The sequence below is a fragment of the Babylonia areolata genome, chromosome 21, assembly GCF_041734735.1.
Source record: "Babylonia areolata isolate BAREFJ2019XMU chromosome 21, ASM4173473v1, whole genome shotgun sequence".
Classification (NCBI taxonomy): domain Eukaryota; kingdom Metazoa; phylum Mollusca; class Gastropoda; order Neogastropoda; family Buccinidae; genus Babylonia; species Babylonia areolata.
The window spans coordinates 14,060,310-14,075,844 of NC_134896.1; the positions used below are offsets into that span (position 1 = coordinate 14,060,310).

Consider the following 15,535-nt stretch of genomic DNA (forward strand, 5'->3'; position numbering starts at 1 on the left):
ATTCATATCACACACACACACACACACACACACATATACACGCATGCTCACTCTCTCTATAGCATAAGCACAAACATTCATATTACACATACACACACTCACTCTCTCCATAAAAAAAGCACAATCCTTCATATTGCACACACACACACACTCTCTCTCTAGCATAAGCACAATCATTCATATTCCACATACACACTCACTCTCTCTCTTAAAAAAAAAAAAGCACAATCCTTCATATTGCATACACATACACACACACTCTCTCTCTCTAAAATAAGCACAATCATTCATATCGCACATACACACACTCACTCACTCTATGAAATAGGCACACTCATTCATATTGCACACACACACACACTCAATTTCTCTATAAAATAAGCACATTTACTCATATCCCACACACACAAACACAAAATACGCATAGTCATTCATACTGCACGCGCACACACACACACACTTACCTCACTATAATACAAGCACAATCATCCAGATCACACTCTCTCTCTCTCTCTCTCTCTGTATATATATATATATATATATAAATTAAGCACAATCATTCATATTGCACACGCACTGACTATAATACAAGCACAATCATCCAAGTCACACACTCCCCCCGCCCTCTCTCTCTCTCTCTCTCTATATATATATATAAAGTAAGCACAATCCCCCTCTCTGTGCTCTCACCATGGAAGCCACAGCTGCCCTGTGAGCCTGATCCACAGTGTTCTTCAGCAGCATGGCCACGGTCATGGGCCCCACCCCTCCAGGCACTGGCGTGATCCATGAGGCCACGGCCTTGGCCGACTCAAAGTCCACGTCTCCCACCAGACGGTAGCCATTCTTCTTGGTGGCATCTGTGTTGGACACACACACACACACATACAGAAGTGAGCAATAATTGTTCTTTGAGCTACCATGCATGAGAGACAACAATAATAATCATAATAATACTGGTGATGAAAAACCAAACAATAAAGGTATTCATACAGCGCTTAATCTTGTCCAGAGACAAATCAAGGTCCTTTCACACCAGTTGTTTACACACATGCAAGACCACCACAGTTTTTTGCCGGCATGTGTGATATGCACAATGGGAAGTGAGCAATAATAATTCTTTCAGCTGGAATCTGCAACACACACACACACACATTCACATACATACACTGAGTTGAATGATAATCATTGATTTTGCTGGTATCTGTACCATATCTCACACACACACACACACACACACACACACACACAGTATAAGTGAGAGACAACAGTTGTTTGTGCTGGAATCTGTGTCACACAAACACATGCACACATGTAACACACCTGACAAACTGAGAGACAACAGTTGTTCTTGTTAGCATCTGTGTCACAAACATACACACAATCAAATCTTCCGAAAACAAATAAATAAAGTCAAACATATGATCTCATCAGCGAAGACAAACTTCTTTTCTTCTCAAGTTCTCAATGCCACATCCACCAAATCTCTTTACACTATCATGTCAAATCTTCTCGGCACTGCAAAAAAGACTCCTCTTCCTTCTGCCTACACTTTATCTGAACTCCCCAATGTCTTCTCCTCTTTCTTTTTTGACAAAGTCCAGAATATTCGTACCATCTTAGACCAAATGCCTTTCCAACCTACTCATCCTGATCCTCAATTCAACGGCACTCCTCTCCATTCCTTTAATCCATTAACTGAAACAGATGTCCATGAAATCCTCAAAGAAATGACAATAAAATCCTGTGAGCTCGATCCTATACCAGCCTCTGTTTTTTCTCAGTGTGTCTCACAGCTTCTCCCCACAATCACCAACATTGTCAACTCATCCCTTCTCACTGGAACGTTTCCATCCACTTTCAAAACTGCAATAGTCCGGCCTCTTCTGAAGAAATCCAACCTTGACGCAAACATTTTGAAAAACTATCGACCAGTTTCTAATCTTCCATTCCTGTCCAAACTCCTTGAAAAAGCCGTCCTGAAGCAGCTCAACAATCACCTTTGTTTCAACAATCTCATCCACCCATTTCAGTCTGCCTATCGTGCTGACCACAGCACCGAAACCACTCTCCTCCACATCCTGAATAACCTACTTCTAGCGTCCGACTCAGGACAGATCTCCCTTCTCACTCTTCTCGACTTGTCAGCCGCCTTTGACACGATAGACCATTCAATCCTTCTTTCCCGTCTTCATTTTACATTTGGTATCAACGGCACTGTTCTAAACTGGTTCAAATCTTATCTCACTGATCGATTCCAGTCTGTCATTGTTGATAATTTCCAGTCTGAACCCGTTAAAATTGAACATGGAGTCCCACAGGGATCTGTTTTAGGCCCAGTGCTCTTCACACTGTACACTGCTCCTCTCGCTGAAATTATCAACCGCCATAATGTCAGTCATCATTCTTATGCTGATGACACTCAACTCCAGAAGAGTGATACACCTGAAAAACTGTTGTCGCTCTTGCAAGAAACATCTAACTGCTTCCTGGATATTCAAAATTGGATGACTCTAAATAAGTTACAATTGAACGCGGACAAAACTGAAGCAATGATCATAGGAACTAAACAAAAACTCTCTTCCATTACAACTAATACAATCAAACTTGGCAGTACATCCATCCCTCTGTCCACTTCAGTCAGGAACCTCGGCGTTGTCCTTGACAACACACTGTCCATGCAAACATTTATCAATCAGACATGTCAATCCTGCTACTGTCAACTGCGGCGCATCAGTTCCATCCGGAAATATCTGTCCACTGACGCAACATCTAGACTTGTCGTTTCTCTCATTCTCTCTCGCCTTGACTACTGTAACTCTCTATTGTCTGGTTTGCCTGCTTCATCCATTCAGTCCCTTCAGCGCATACAAAATTCTGCTGCCCGACTCGTCCTCAGAAAGAAAAGATCTGAGCACACCACTCCTCTTTTGCAACATCTCCACTGGCTCCCTGTCTCACACCGAATAAAGTACAAGATCAGCACTCTATGCTACAAATGTATTCACAAATCAGCCCCTTCCTATCTCTGTGGCTGCCTTCACCTCTACACTCCATCTCGCTCACTACGATCAGCTTCGGATCCACTCCACTTACATATACCCAGATTCAAACTCTCGACTGTTGGCCACCGTTCTTTCTCTGTCTCTGGACCTTGCAATTGGAATGAACTTCCTCTTTCGCTTCGTCAAGTCTCCACACTCAGCTCTTTCAAGTCTGGCCTTAAAACCCACCTCTTCCCAAAGTAGCCTCCCTTCCCTGCCTCTTCCTTGTCTTTTTAGTTTTTTTCAGTTTTAGAGTTATGCTTGCGTGAGAATGACTGGTGCGAAAGCGCTTTGATTTGTTTATGCACAAGATTTAGCGCTATATAAGTACCATTATTATTATTATTATTATATATACACACACAATGTGAACTGAAAGGTAGTACAAGTTATTCTTCCTGGGACCTCTGTCATGCATAAACACAAGCATACACATGCACACACACACACACATACAGACACACACACACAGAGTGCATTGAGAAACAACTGTTGTTCTTTCTGGCATCTGTGTCACACACAAACACACACAAAAGTATGACAGACTACAATTTTCATCTAAAATCACAACAGTGGATAGCCCTTCAACAAAAGAATGAACACCTGGCTGACTGAAGCCACACACCTGGCAAAGAATTGATGCCGCAGTCAATGACGACAGCACCAGGTTTGATCCAGTCGCCTTTCACCATCTGCGGCTTGCCGATAGCCACCACCAGGATTTCCGCTTTACCCACCTGAACAAGCCAGATCATACTGTAAACAGGAAATTTTCTTCCTAAAATTACGTTTAAGTAACATACTTACCGTGACCAGTTCGACTTGGAGACAGAGCCAGAGGTGGAGGGCCCAGAGTGTCCGCCAGTCAATTGTGATCGCAGCCTAATCTTAGCTTGATTGCCCAATCGAGCCAAGTAATCTTGTGGCCTGTTGTTAATCATGATCAGACACAAAAAGACAGCGACAAAGAATCGATAGACTGGCAGAAATTATGAAAAAACTTAGGCCATATGCAGAGCACAGGAGCGGGAGTCAAGATGGCTGCCGGAAAAAGAGGGCGCTAGTCAGGGATGCAATGGAGAGGTAACCTACTACGGGAGGTTATTGGCCGTAGCTACTTTCGTTTCCTCCGCATAGGCGGATAGTAGTTTGCACAGGACAGGAATAAGACCCCTGCTGGAGTCTGCACTAGAGGGTCACGGTAAGTATGCGTAATTAAAACTTAATTTGCTGTATTTATTTTTATGTTAATGTTTCATACAAACATTGGGTAGGCTGTCAAGGCCTGACTGGTGTGTTGAGTATATGCAGATGTCAAGAATCTGCTCACACAAAAAGAAAAAAAAAAAAAGAAAATTTTTTTTTTCAAAACAGTTGTAGTGTAGCATATGTGACTTAAAACAAACTTTCACTCTCCATCTTTAAAAAAAATATTATTTCATTTTATATTTCTAAAAAACTTCTCATAACATAATATATACATTTGTCACATTCATGGCGAGTGAGAAATTTTCTACTAACTGAGAAGGAAAAAATAAGAAAAGAACTGCGGTCAATCAGTCAACTGTAAAAATCTTTCCTCAGTGGATATGTCTTGTCTTGAAAGGAGGAGTTTGCATTATACTCCATGTTTGGTGATACATATACTTACCATGTCAAACTGATGCAAACTAGGCCTATTGGTTTGCTCTGCTTGGCCAAATTTTGCACGGCTAACAGTGAAAAGATGAGCTTGTTCATCAACCGTCTGTTATATATTGTGTCCAGAAGGCCTTCAGTCATTTGGTCTTCTTCATACCTTATTCACATGCCATGTTAACGCTCAGGCAATATTTGTGTTTGCATATGCCTGTCTCTGTGAGTGAACCCCTCACCTCAGGCTTCAGATCTTTATGTTACATTCAGTGGATGTTTGTCTTTACACACACCTGTCTCTGTAAATGAACTCCTTACCTGGGCCTTGAGATCCTCTTTGTCACATTCAGTTCATGTTTGTGTTTACAAACACGTCTCTGTGAGTGAACTGCTAACTTCAGCCTTGAGATCCTAATTATGTTACATTCAGTTAATGTTTGTGTTCACACACGTCTTAGTAAATGAACCCCTTAATTAATGCTTTTGTTTACACACACATACCTCTGTGAGTCAACCTCTTAGTTATTGTTTGTGTTTATGTACACCTGTCTGTAAACGAACCCCTTAGTTAATGTTTTTGTTTACATACACACACCTCTGTAGATGAACTCCTTACTTTAACTCTCTCTATACGAACAGCGAAAGAGACGACGTTAACAGCATTTCACCCCAATTACCATCATCAAAATATTACAAGCGGAAGGCTCTTATACTGAAGACGTGAATGTTGACAAAGAATACCACAATTCTGACGACGGAAGCTAAAGGTTTGGTCATTCAGACACCCACTAGACATCCGAGGGGTCTGTGTAGAGGAGAAGAGAGGACTGGCCGTACTGAGTGAGTTAATGTTTGTGTTTACGCACATCTGTACCTGTGAGTGGAACCCCTTACCTCAGCCTTGAGATCAGCTGTCCTGGAGTGGCATACAGTGACGGTGGCGTGGTTCCAGGTCAGAAGGTCCGACATGGGAGAGCCCACGATCTTACTGCGCCCCAGCACCACCGCTGTCTTGCCCTTCACCTCTATCCCTGTTGTAAGAGACAAGGTTTGCCGTCAATGCTTTGCCATTGTTTTGTTACAGACAAGGTTTGCTGTCAATGCCTTGCCCTTGTTTTGTTACAGATAAGGTTTGCTGTCAATGCCTTGCCCTTGTTTTGTTACAGATAAGGTTTGCTGTCAATGCCTTGCCCTTGTTTTGTTACAGACAAGGTTTGCCGTCAATGCTCTGCCGTTGTTTTGTTACAGACAAGGTTTGCTGTCAATGCCTTGCCCTTGTTTTGTTACAGACAAGGTTTGCTGTCAATGCCTTGCCCTTGTTTTGTAACAGACGAGGTTTGCCGTCAATGCATTGCCATCGTTTTGTTACTGACAAGGTTTGCTGCCAGTCCTTTGCCATTGTTTTGTTATGGTTTTCTTTTTTTTTTTTTGGTTGGATTTATTTCAAACCTCCTCACCTTGTTCAAATTTGGTTTTCAATGCTGTAAGAAAGACTGTCGTATGGGCATGGGGGATTTCAAAACCATCATGTTCAACACCATCACTGATTAAGATAACATTGATGCATGCACTCACTCACACACAGGCAAGCATGTATGCACAAACACACACACACATGCACACTCACAAGCAAGTTGATACACAAGTGCCAACAGTAACATACTGAAGAAAACAAGCACCGACCTGTTCGCTGGATAAGCTCCAAGCAGCCTCTGGGCGTGCAGGGCAGAATGCACTGATCCAGGTCACCTCGCGCCAGCCGTCCAGCGTTGCTCTGATGTAAGCTGATCACACACACACACACACACACACAAAAGACACCACACACACACCACATATACCACATAAGCCAACATACTGACTTGTAATCTTATAAATGCATTATGGCTAAGTGATGTCCACAATGGGCAAAGTTAGATAAATTTGCAGCATGAATCAGATTCCTGTTAAGCTAGCTTTAAATTTTGAGAAATGAAGACCCTCCAAATTAGAGTAATTAGCATACATGCTGCCCTACTGTGGATCCATGCAATAAAACTGGCGTGGAGGTCCACACTCTGTCGTCCCTTTCTGATGCAGTTCGAGTTGAAGCCTTAAAAAATGCAACAAATCATAAAATACATATTCTGAGGACAAGGCTGAAATCTGAGCCAAACAATTCCAATGGTCCATCATCATGCGCATTAAACATCAACAGGCGAAGCGAAGAACAAACACTAATACTTACATATGAAACAACGAGGAGAACATAATAGCATGTCATTAATGCTGCTGCAACAGATGCTGCTGTTGACAATAATGATGATGTCAACAGTGATGATAATGTCCACGACAATGATGTCAACAGTGATAAATGTCTATGACAATGATGTCAACAGTGATGATAATGTCCATGACACTGCCACCAGTGATAATGTACATGAAAAATGATGTCAACAGTGATGATAATGTCCATGACGATGATAATGATAGTAATGGTGACTATGTCCATGACAATGATAGTGACGATGACTATATCCATGAAAATGATAGTGACAATGACAATGTCCATGACAATGATAGTGATGATGACTATGTCTATGAAAATGATAGTGATGATGACAGTGTCCATGACAATTACAATGACTATGTCTATGAAAATGATAGTGACAATGACAATGTCCATGACAATGATAGTGATGATGACTATGTCTATGAAAATGATAATGACTATGTCCATGAAAATGATAGTGACGATGACAATGTCCATGACAATTACAATGACTATGTCCATGAAAATGACAGTGACGATGACAATGTCCATGACAATGATAATGACAATGTCCACATGACAATGATATTGATGATGACTATGTCCACATGACAATGATAGTGATGATGACTATGTCCATGACAATGATAGTGATGATGACAATGTCCATGACAATGATAACGACTATGTCCATGACAATGATAGTGACGATGACAATATGCATGGTGATGACAATGTCCTTGACGATAATAATGATGACGACTATGTCCATGACAATGATGGTGACAATGACAATGTCCACGACGATGACGATGACCACCATACCCATCCACGTCCTTTTCTGGCAGGATGGTGTTGGTGACCAAGTGAGTGTCCACTTCACTGTCTGTCTCCAAAGGCAACTGAAAGCATAACCAACATATATCTTACTGGTCACTATCGTCAAACACACAAAGTGACCAGAACTGCAACTGACTAAGAAACTGAGAAAGAGTAAATGGCCGATGGATCCTATGAAAATGACCAACCCTGTAACCCAGGATCCTCATGTATTCTTCTCTTTTTAAGACCTTAACATCTTTCAAGTGCAATTTCTTAAATTGCAAGAAGTACACAAAAACCCCCAAAGAAAACAAAAAAACCCACTCACCCTTCCCACACACACACACACAAACACACCACATCGCAACATAAACACGAACCACACAAAAACACCACAAACAAACACAAACACACACACAAGGTCTTGGCAAGAAAACAATAACAAAACAACCCCACTGACCTGAACAATAATGCCGTGGACCTTTGGGTCATTGTTGAGTCTCTGCACTGTCTGGACAATCTGTAACAAACACGTTTCTATACAGTGCATCATCATTATTTTTACCACTGATACTTATAAAGTTCCTATCTTTGACAAGAGACCAAACTCTAAGCACTTCACAGACATGAAGTCATTTGCACAACAGGCTGCCTACCGTGGCAGAGCCATGTGACAGCTGCCTCTGGGCACTCATCATTCAATTCCTGTGCCATTCAGTCAGGCTTCAATCAGGCGTACTATTACACAAACGCACCAACAAATCAGACTTAAATGATAATATGCAACAAGTGAATGATCACTAACATGTCCACAAAGTTCTGGTTTCAACTTTAATAAAGGTATACACTTGAGAAAAGTATAGCCATTTCTAAATGATGAACCAGCTGAGTTATCAAAATCTGACGCATACTGATGAAATACTGAATATGAAAAAAAGGGGATACATGTATATATAAAGTGATAATGATTTTATTTTTAATAAAGCGGATGTAATAAGGAATAGAATTAGCATACAAGCCTCGGTGTATTCAGATTTATTGAAACAAATCATGAACACACAGACAAAACAAGCAGTCAGGCCTCAGTTTCAGTTTCAGTAGCTCAAGGAGGCGTCACTGCGTTCGGACAAATCCATATACGCTACACCACATCTGCCAAGCAGATGCCTGACCAGCAGCGCAACCCAACGCGCTTAGTCAGGCCTTGAGGAAAAAAAAGAAAAGAAAAAAAAAGGCCTCAGTGAACTGTTTCTAGGGGTCTAGACTACTGAGATGACCTTTGTTATAATACATCAGATACATTAACCAATTTCATTCCCACTAGTATTTAGTAATGCCAGATCTTGTAATTCTCAAGTGTCAGATAAATAATCAGAAGAATTTTCTTTTAACTTTAATGGATTGTAACATTCAGTGTGAACATTGTGTAATGCATGCGCATTGCACATCAAATAAAACTGAACAGTTTGTACAAAGATAAACAAACCATACCAAATATAACAGAACTGAAAGTAAGGTTCCAGACACCAGTTCCTGATCCAGCAGGCTGTGTAAGCACACACTTGCATCACGAGGAACACTAGCAGTCTTATCTCCCTTAGTGGGACCCATGATATGGGATGAAATATGGTAAGTGCCAATCTACACAGCACCCAAAAAAAACAAAAGTGCAAGTCATTATCACCACTGACATCAGCTACAATAAACGCTGGGTCTCCCAGCTCCAGAAAAAAAACACACGAAAAGCAGAAGGCTCCTTGTGTCACAGATCTAAACTGTCCACTGTGAAATCTGGTCCTTCTGAACCAGTCCCTCCCACACTCCACTACACATTACTACAGTCAAGATTCCATTGTAGCTTTGTTTTCACTACACATTACTGCAGCCAAAATTCAACTGTAGCTATGTAAGAAGCAGCACATTGCAGGCCAGACCATGACAGATGTGACCTCTGACCCACCTCAACCTGTGTGGCGGTGCGGGACAAGCGGACGTGCTGAGCAGTGACGCCAATCTCCGCTGAGGCCTTCACCTTCTGGTTGATGTACACATTGGAATCGCTTCGGTCCCCAACCTGTCACATCATGCACATCAGAAACACTCCTTAGCTGTCTTTTTCTTCTTTCTTACCTCTCTTTTTCATCCACGTTCCTCCTGTTTCGGGGTATGATTCTCAAACGATAAACATGAGACATCATCATGACAAATAACAATATATGGCATTTGTAAAACACAATTCTATCACAAGAAACTTGCCCACATACACACAAACACACACAGCCCACAACTACGTAATACAGAAACAGCATTAGATATTTAAGATGAGATTTCGTTTTATTAATCACTTAAATAATGTTTACACAAAAGCTTGTTTGAAAAGGTAGTATCTAAAGATTTATTGAGGCTGGTGTATTGCTGAAATATCAAACAAAACTGTCAAACAATAAACCAGCAAACACTGATTTCACAGAAAAGCTTCTTTCCATCAAGCCTTTTCTAGTAGTTGTGCTTTTCTTCGATATATAATTTGATCTTGTTGACAGATGAACAAACTACAGATGACATCCAAATCTGCAAGATAATCATTGTTCCTCACACAGGCCCATGGAGCCAGATGTTTAGATCTTCCAAACTTTTATAAAACAGTCTTTTCAAACTGCTGTTTTGCTGCTTCACGTGGCTGTAAACCTATTGTGCCAAGTTTTTGCCATATGTGAAATCACTTTCTTATGTCCCTTCGTTTGCGGCATCCTTAGCGAAATGAGGTCAATGCGGCATGAATTTGAGTGTGTGCAAGCATGCGTGTATTCGTGCATGCATATGTACGTGCATGCATGTATATGTGCATGTGTACGTGCATGTGTGTGTGCAAGAGTGTGTGTGTGTGTGTGTGTGATGTATATATATATATATATGTGTGTTTGTAAGCATCCATGTACACATGTGTAAGTGCACATAAATGTGTGTGCACACACGCCTATGTAAACATGTTTCTGTGTGAAACACATTCATTTAGACTGAAGGATTTTGTGCCCAAATGCAAACGCACGTAGGTCTGCATGCACATGCATGTTTAAGTTTGCATGCGACATTGATATGTATTACTATCCAGGGCGCAAACTGAAAGAGGGAGGTGTGACTGTATGCCCACATACAAACACACGCAGGTCTGCATGCACGTTTTATGTTTTCATGTGACACTGATGTGTATGACTAACTAGAAGGCAAACTGAAAGAGGGAGGTGCGACCCTACCTGCACAATGGCCAGACCAGCAGTGAATCCAGGAAACTTTGCTCTCAGTTCCTGCACCTCCTCCTTCAGCTTCTGTCGGATATCACTGCCAAGCATAATTCATACATCAATCCATGTACAGAAAAGAATTGGCAGAATGAAAAGAACTGTGTAAAACAACAACAAACAACAACAAACAACTTTTCTTTATGAAAAGAGGGCTTCTTTTTTTCCTTCTGAGTTATGTTGTTGTTTTTTTCTTTCAGCATTTTTTTCTTTCAGTCATTTTAGAATGATTTAATGAGTTGTTAACCTACGCTGGTTTTCGTCCATTATATATTGCTGCTTTTCTTTCTTTCTTTGGTTTAACATTTTTCACTGTAAAGTGATATGTAACATTGTGCAATCATGATTGTGCATCTTTAATGTGTGTGTGTGTGTGTGTGTGTGTGTGTGTGTGTGTGTGAGGGAGAGAGAGAGAGAGAGAGAGATAAAGAGTGCACGCGTGTGTGTGATGCGTGCATGCGTGTGTGTGTACATGATTTTTATTCATTTGATCTTTTTTGTCAATTCCTTTTTTCTTCTTATGCCCACTGTCAACTGCAAACACATTCAATTATAAACCCATGAGAAATTTTCATCAAAGTTATATGCTGAATCCCATTTAGAAAAATTCCAGTGACGCACTGGCTGCATGTATCAAACATAAACTAATACAAATGTCATATACATAAGAGTAACAATAATAATTAATGTAATAAATAAATACCAATGTCATATACATAATAGTAACAAGAATGAATAAACTCAAAATGTAAAACAAATATGCGGATATAAGATTTATTTCAATGCCAATATTCCAAAGGCAGAATATCCAGCTCATTATCCCGGTCGGCTAACAGTCTCCTTACCCTGCACAAACTACAGCTGCTGCAAGCTATTTTTATAAATGAAGAGGCAATCTCAACATCCATAGTCTGCTACTGTAGAGCTAAGGGAGGAGAAAGATCAATAACAGATGGTGCCAATGTCTGTATCAACGATGTTCTGTTAGAAATACCTCACCAGTTTGAACATCTGGCCTTTGGGGGGGAGGGGGGGGGAGGGCAATCACCATGAATATCAATTAAATCCTTGATGAAATTAGGGACAAATACCGAAATAGCAAGAGACACAGACTTAACAATAAAAGCAACAAACACACGTGCATGCACATGTGCACACACACACACACATACACACACTCACATATGCACACACTTACACCCATGCATACACACATATAGACCATATGCAAGCATTAATGCGCGCACACACTCGCACACACATGCACACACACAGAGTGATACACTGATACATGCTCTGCCCAAATCTCAGTTTCTAAATCTCTCTCACAGTTTAGAAACAAAACAAAAAGTAAAGTCATATCTGAAGTTAAACAGACCCTACTGATATCTGACAATGTATGGGTTCAAGATGTTTGGCCATGAACACACACTACCAATCACTATGGTGGACACACACACACAATTTAAGCTGAAATGTACACATTCAAATCCACAGAGATAACACTGTCTAACCAACTAACCCACTCAAAATCCTTGAGCAGGGGGGTGGGGGAGGGAGGGGGGGGGGAGAGAGAGAGAGAGAGAGAGAAAGAGGCAGGCAGACAGACAGACAGACCAAAACTGTGTCTTATTTCCTCAAGTCAAACAGGGGGAGATAATCATAAATTGAACAATGTCTACACCTTCCCCTAGAATGATTTATTTCGATCTTTATAAATACCCAGTACTTCTTATTTTTTATTTTTTTTAAAGAACCTCTGCTAAAAAAATGTGAAAGAAAGCCAAACAGACATCAAGAGAGAGAGAGAGAGAGGTGGGAGGGTGGGGGGTGGGGGTGGGGACAAGAATGAGACAAAGATTAAAAGAAACATTCTGTTTCACACCCACAACACCTCTTATCTCAACAACTCCAATTTCAGTTTCTACCGGTTCTATCCAGTCAATAACTTAAATCGGATCAAAATGTTGTTCAAGGTTAATTGCTAAGGTTATCTGAATCAACACCACCACCCTCATCACCCTTGTTGAACTTCCTTTACAGACTGATAAATAATGAAAATGTACTGACTGACTGACTGGTAGACAAATTAAAAAGAAAAAAGAAGTCATGATTATATGATTTATAAATAAATATTTAAGGAGGGAAAAAAGAAACCAACTTCAAACTGTGTGTAATGTTTCTCTGGGCCAGTATGTTCAGCAAAACTTGTTACTGTCTCACTGAAAGCTACCCAGATCTTGTTCTCAATTTGTCCTATGTCACGCAACTCATTAAAGTCAGCCCTAAAAACATACACACCTTTCCAAAGTAACTGTTTTTCACCTGTAATTTTAGACATTATCGCAAGTGTTCTCTTCTTCCTCTTCTTCTCCCACTTACTTGAATCTATCCTTGTGATCTGTTCATGTGCATGTATGTGAATGATCGCTGTGTACAGCACTTTCAATTTCTTTTGTATAAAAGATTTACATCTCAAGTTCTTTATGAATATTTTCTTTTAACACAAACAAATATTTCAAAGTTTCCCTTTCTATAATATTCTTTGATACAATGATATTAGAGTCTAGACAGTAGAAACTGACTGTACCATTCTGTATGACTGTGCAAAAGCATAGTTAATGCATTTGAGAGATTTAGACTGAGACAGATTCAGAGAGAGAGCAAGCGAACGAGCGAGTGAGCGAGAGACAGACAGACAGACAGAGAGACAGAGACAAAGAGACAGAAGAAATTAGTCAGAACTAACTGTGACACAGGTCTGTATCCAGATTGACTTTGTTTCTGGGTCTAGGCATATTAACTATAAACCAATCAACCAACTATCCATCCAACTAACCATCCATCCATCCATCTATCTACATGTAACAACATGTTAGCAGAGGAAAACAAGTGCAGGAGAACAACTTTATTGTCAATCAAACATAACCTTTCAGAGATGCATAGAAAACAACAGAACAGAACAGAATAAAGTAGAACGATGTCTTTGTTACCACGTATAATGGGTCAGGGGGTGGTGATGTGTGTGTGTGTGTGTGGGGGGGGGGGGGGGGGTACTTACATAAAATGTACGCACATGAACTGGAAATCACACACAAACATAAATACAGTTGGAATTTAGACATAGCTTGTGCATCCACATGATCACACTCACATGCATGCTCAGACACAACAAATGTCCACACACACATAAACACACACACACAGAGCATATCAACATGTATGCTCACTTACATACATGCCTCACATTACATATATTCATGGCTAGGCCTACAGTTAAATGGCTGCTGGTTGTACAATTCGTTTTCATACACTTGGTTCAAGAGATAAGGCATCGACCGCTTTGGGGAAGAAACTATTTGTGAAACAACTGGTTTTGGTCCTAATATTTCTGTACCAAGAGAGAGGTGGATGTGATTCATCCTGACTGATTGTCTTTCTGAGTGCCACTTATGGTGGATGCCATCCAGATACGCATAGTTGTCTTATCTTCTGAGCTGGACTGATAACTACAACTGATCAGAATGAATAGTAAGTCACCAGATTTGAACATCCAGTAGCAGCGTATTCTTGCTGTTGGTATATTTACTTTCAGTTACTAGGTGACATCAGAAATGTCATTTGGCATTTCAGCAACATTTTCATCATTGGATCCATAGCATGACTGCCTACATAGTACATGGCGGGATAAAAATGGTCATACACGTAAAAGCCCACTCGTGTACATACAAGTGATCATGGGAGTTACAGCCTTCAAAAGGAGATGGAGGAGAAGAAGAAGAATCATTGGATCTGCAATTACGCTTACACGAACAGATTCTGAATTTTGTAAAAAGTAAAAAAAAAAACCCAATAAACAATGTGATTTTCCTTGTATAAAAATGACTAATGAAAAGTGACAAATTCTTCTGGTTTTGAACATGTATATATGGAACATGCTTTCAGTCAACACCTGGTTTTGAATATGCCAACAGAACATGCACACAGTTGACATCTGGTTTTAAGCATGTCACCAGATCATGTACACTGTCGACAGCTTGTTTTGAGCATGCCACCAGAACATGTGTACTGTGGACACCTAGTTTTGAGTATGCTACACAGAACATGTATACAGTCGACACCTTCTGGTCTTGACTGATGGTCATACAAACAGTCAAAACTAAACATACACTGCCTTGCCCTCTATGTGTCTGGCTATAAAATACTTTTACAATATATGCTGCAGTTTTTTTTTCAAACATACATAGAGCAGTGTTCAAGCTTTTGTTCCTGTGCAATTTCTCTTAACAAACAGAAGCTGGATTATCTATAAACTTTGTAATTTCATTATTACCAAGTCCCATGGAATGCTACAGATTTGTTTTAACAATCCCAGCTATCAGGCTGCAAGCAGCAATAGTTTCTCTCTCTCTCTCTTTCTCTCTCAGACACACACATTAAACATGCACACAAATATATTTATTATAAAAAACAACAACCACCCA

At 40.4% G+C, this 15,535-nt stretch overlaps 1 protein-coding gene across 1 annotated transcript in view; it reads right to left on the reverse strand.

Moving 5' to 3' along the window:
* The window catches only part of LOC143295713 (C-1-tetrahydrofolate synthase, cytoplasmic-like), a 38,080-nt gene that overhangs the window by 21,163 nt on the left and 1,382 nt on the right, over positions 1-15,535 (reverse strand). Inside the window, exons 2-9 of the mRNA XM_076607337.1 lie at positions 11,007-11,091; positions 9,713-9,826; positions 8,213-8,272; positions 7,756-7,832; positions 6,363-6,463; positions 5,574-5,710; positions 3,670-3,781; positions 691-860 (exon numbers count right to left, since the gene is read on the reverse strand). Coding sequence (XP_076463452.1) covers positions 691-860; positions 3,670-3,781; positions 5,574-5,710; positions 6,363-6,463; positions 7,756-7,832; positions 8,213-8,272; positions 9,713-9,826; positions 11,007-11,091 — 856 coding nt within the window. The remainder of the gene's footprint in view (positions 1-690; positions 861-3,669; positions 3,782-5,573; positions 5,711-6,362; positions 6,464-7,755; positions 7,833-8,212; positions 8,273-9,712; positions 9,827-11,006; positions 11,092-15,535) is intronic.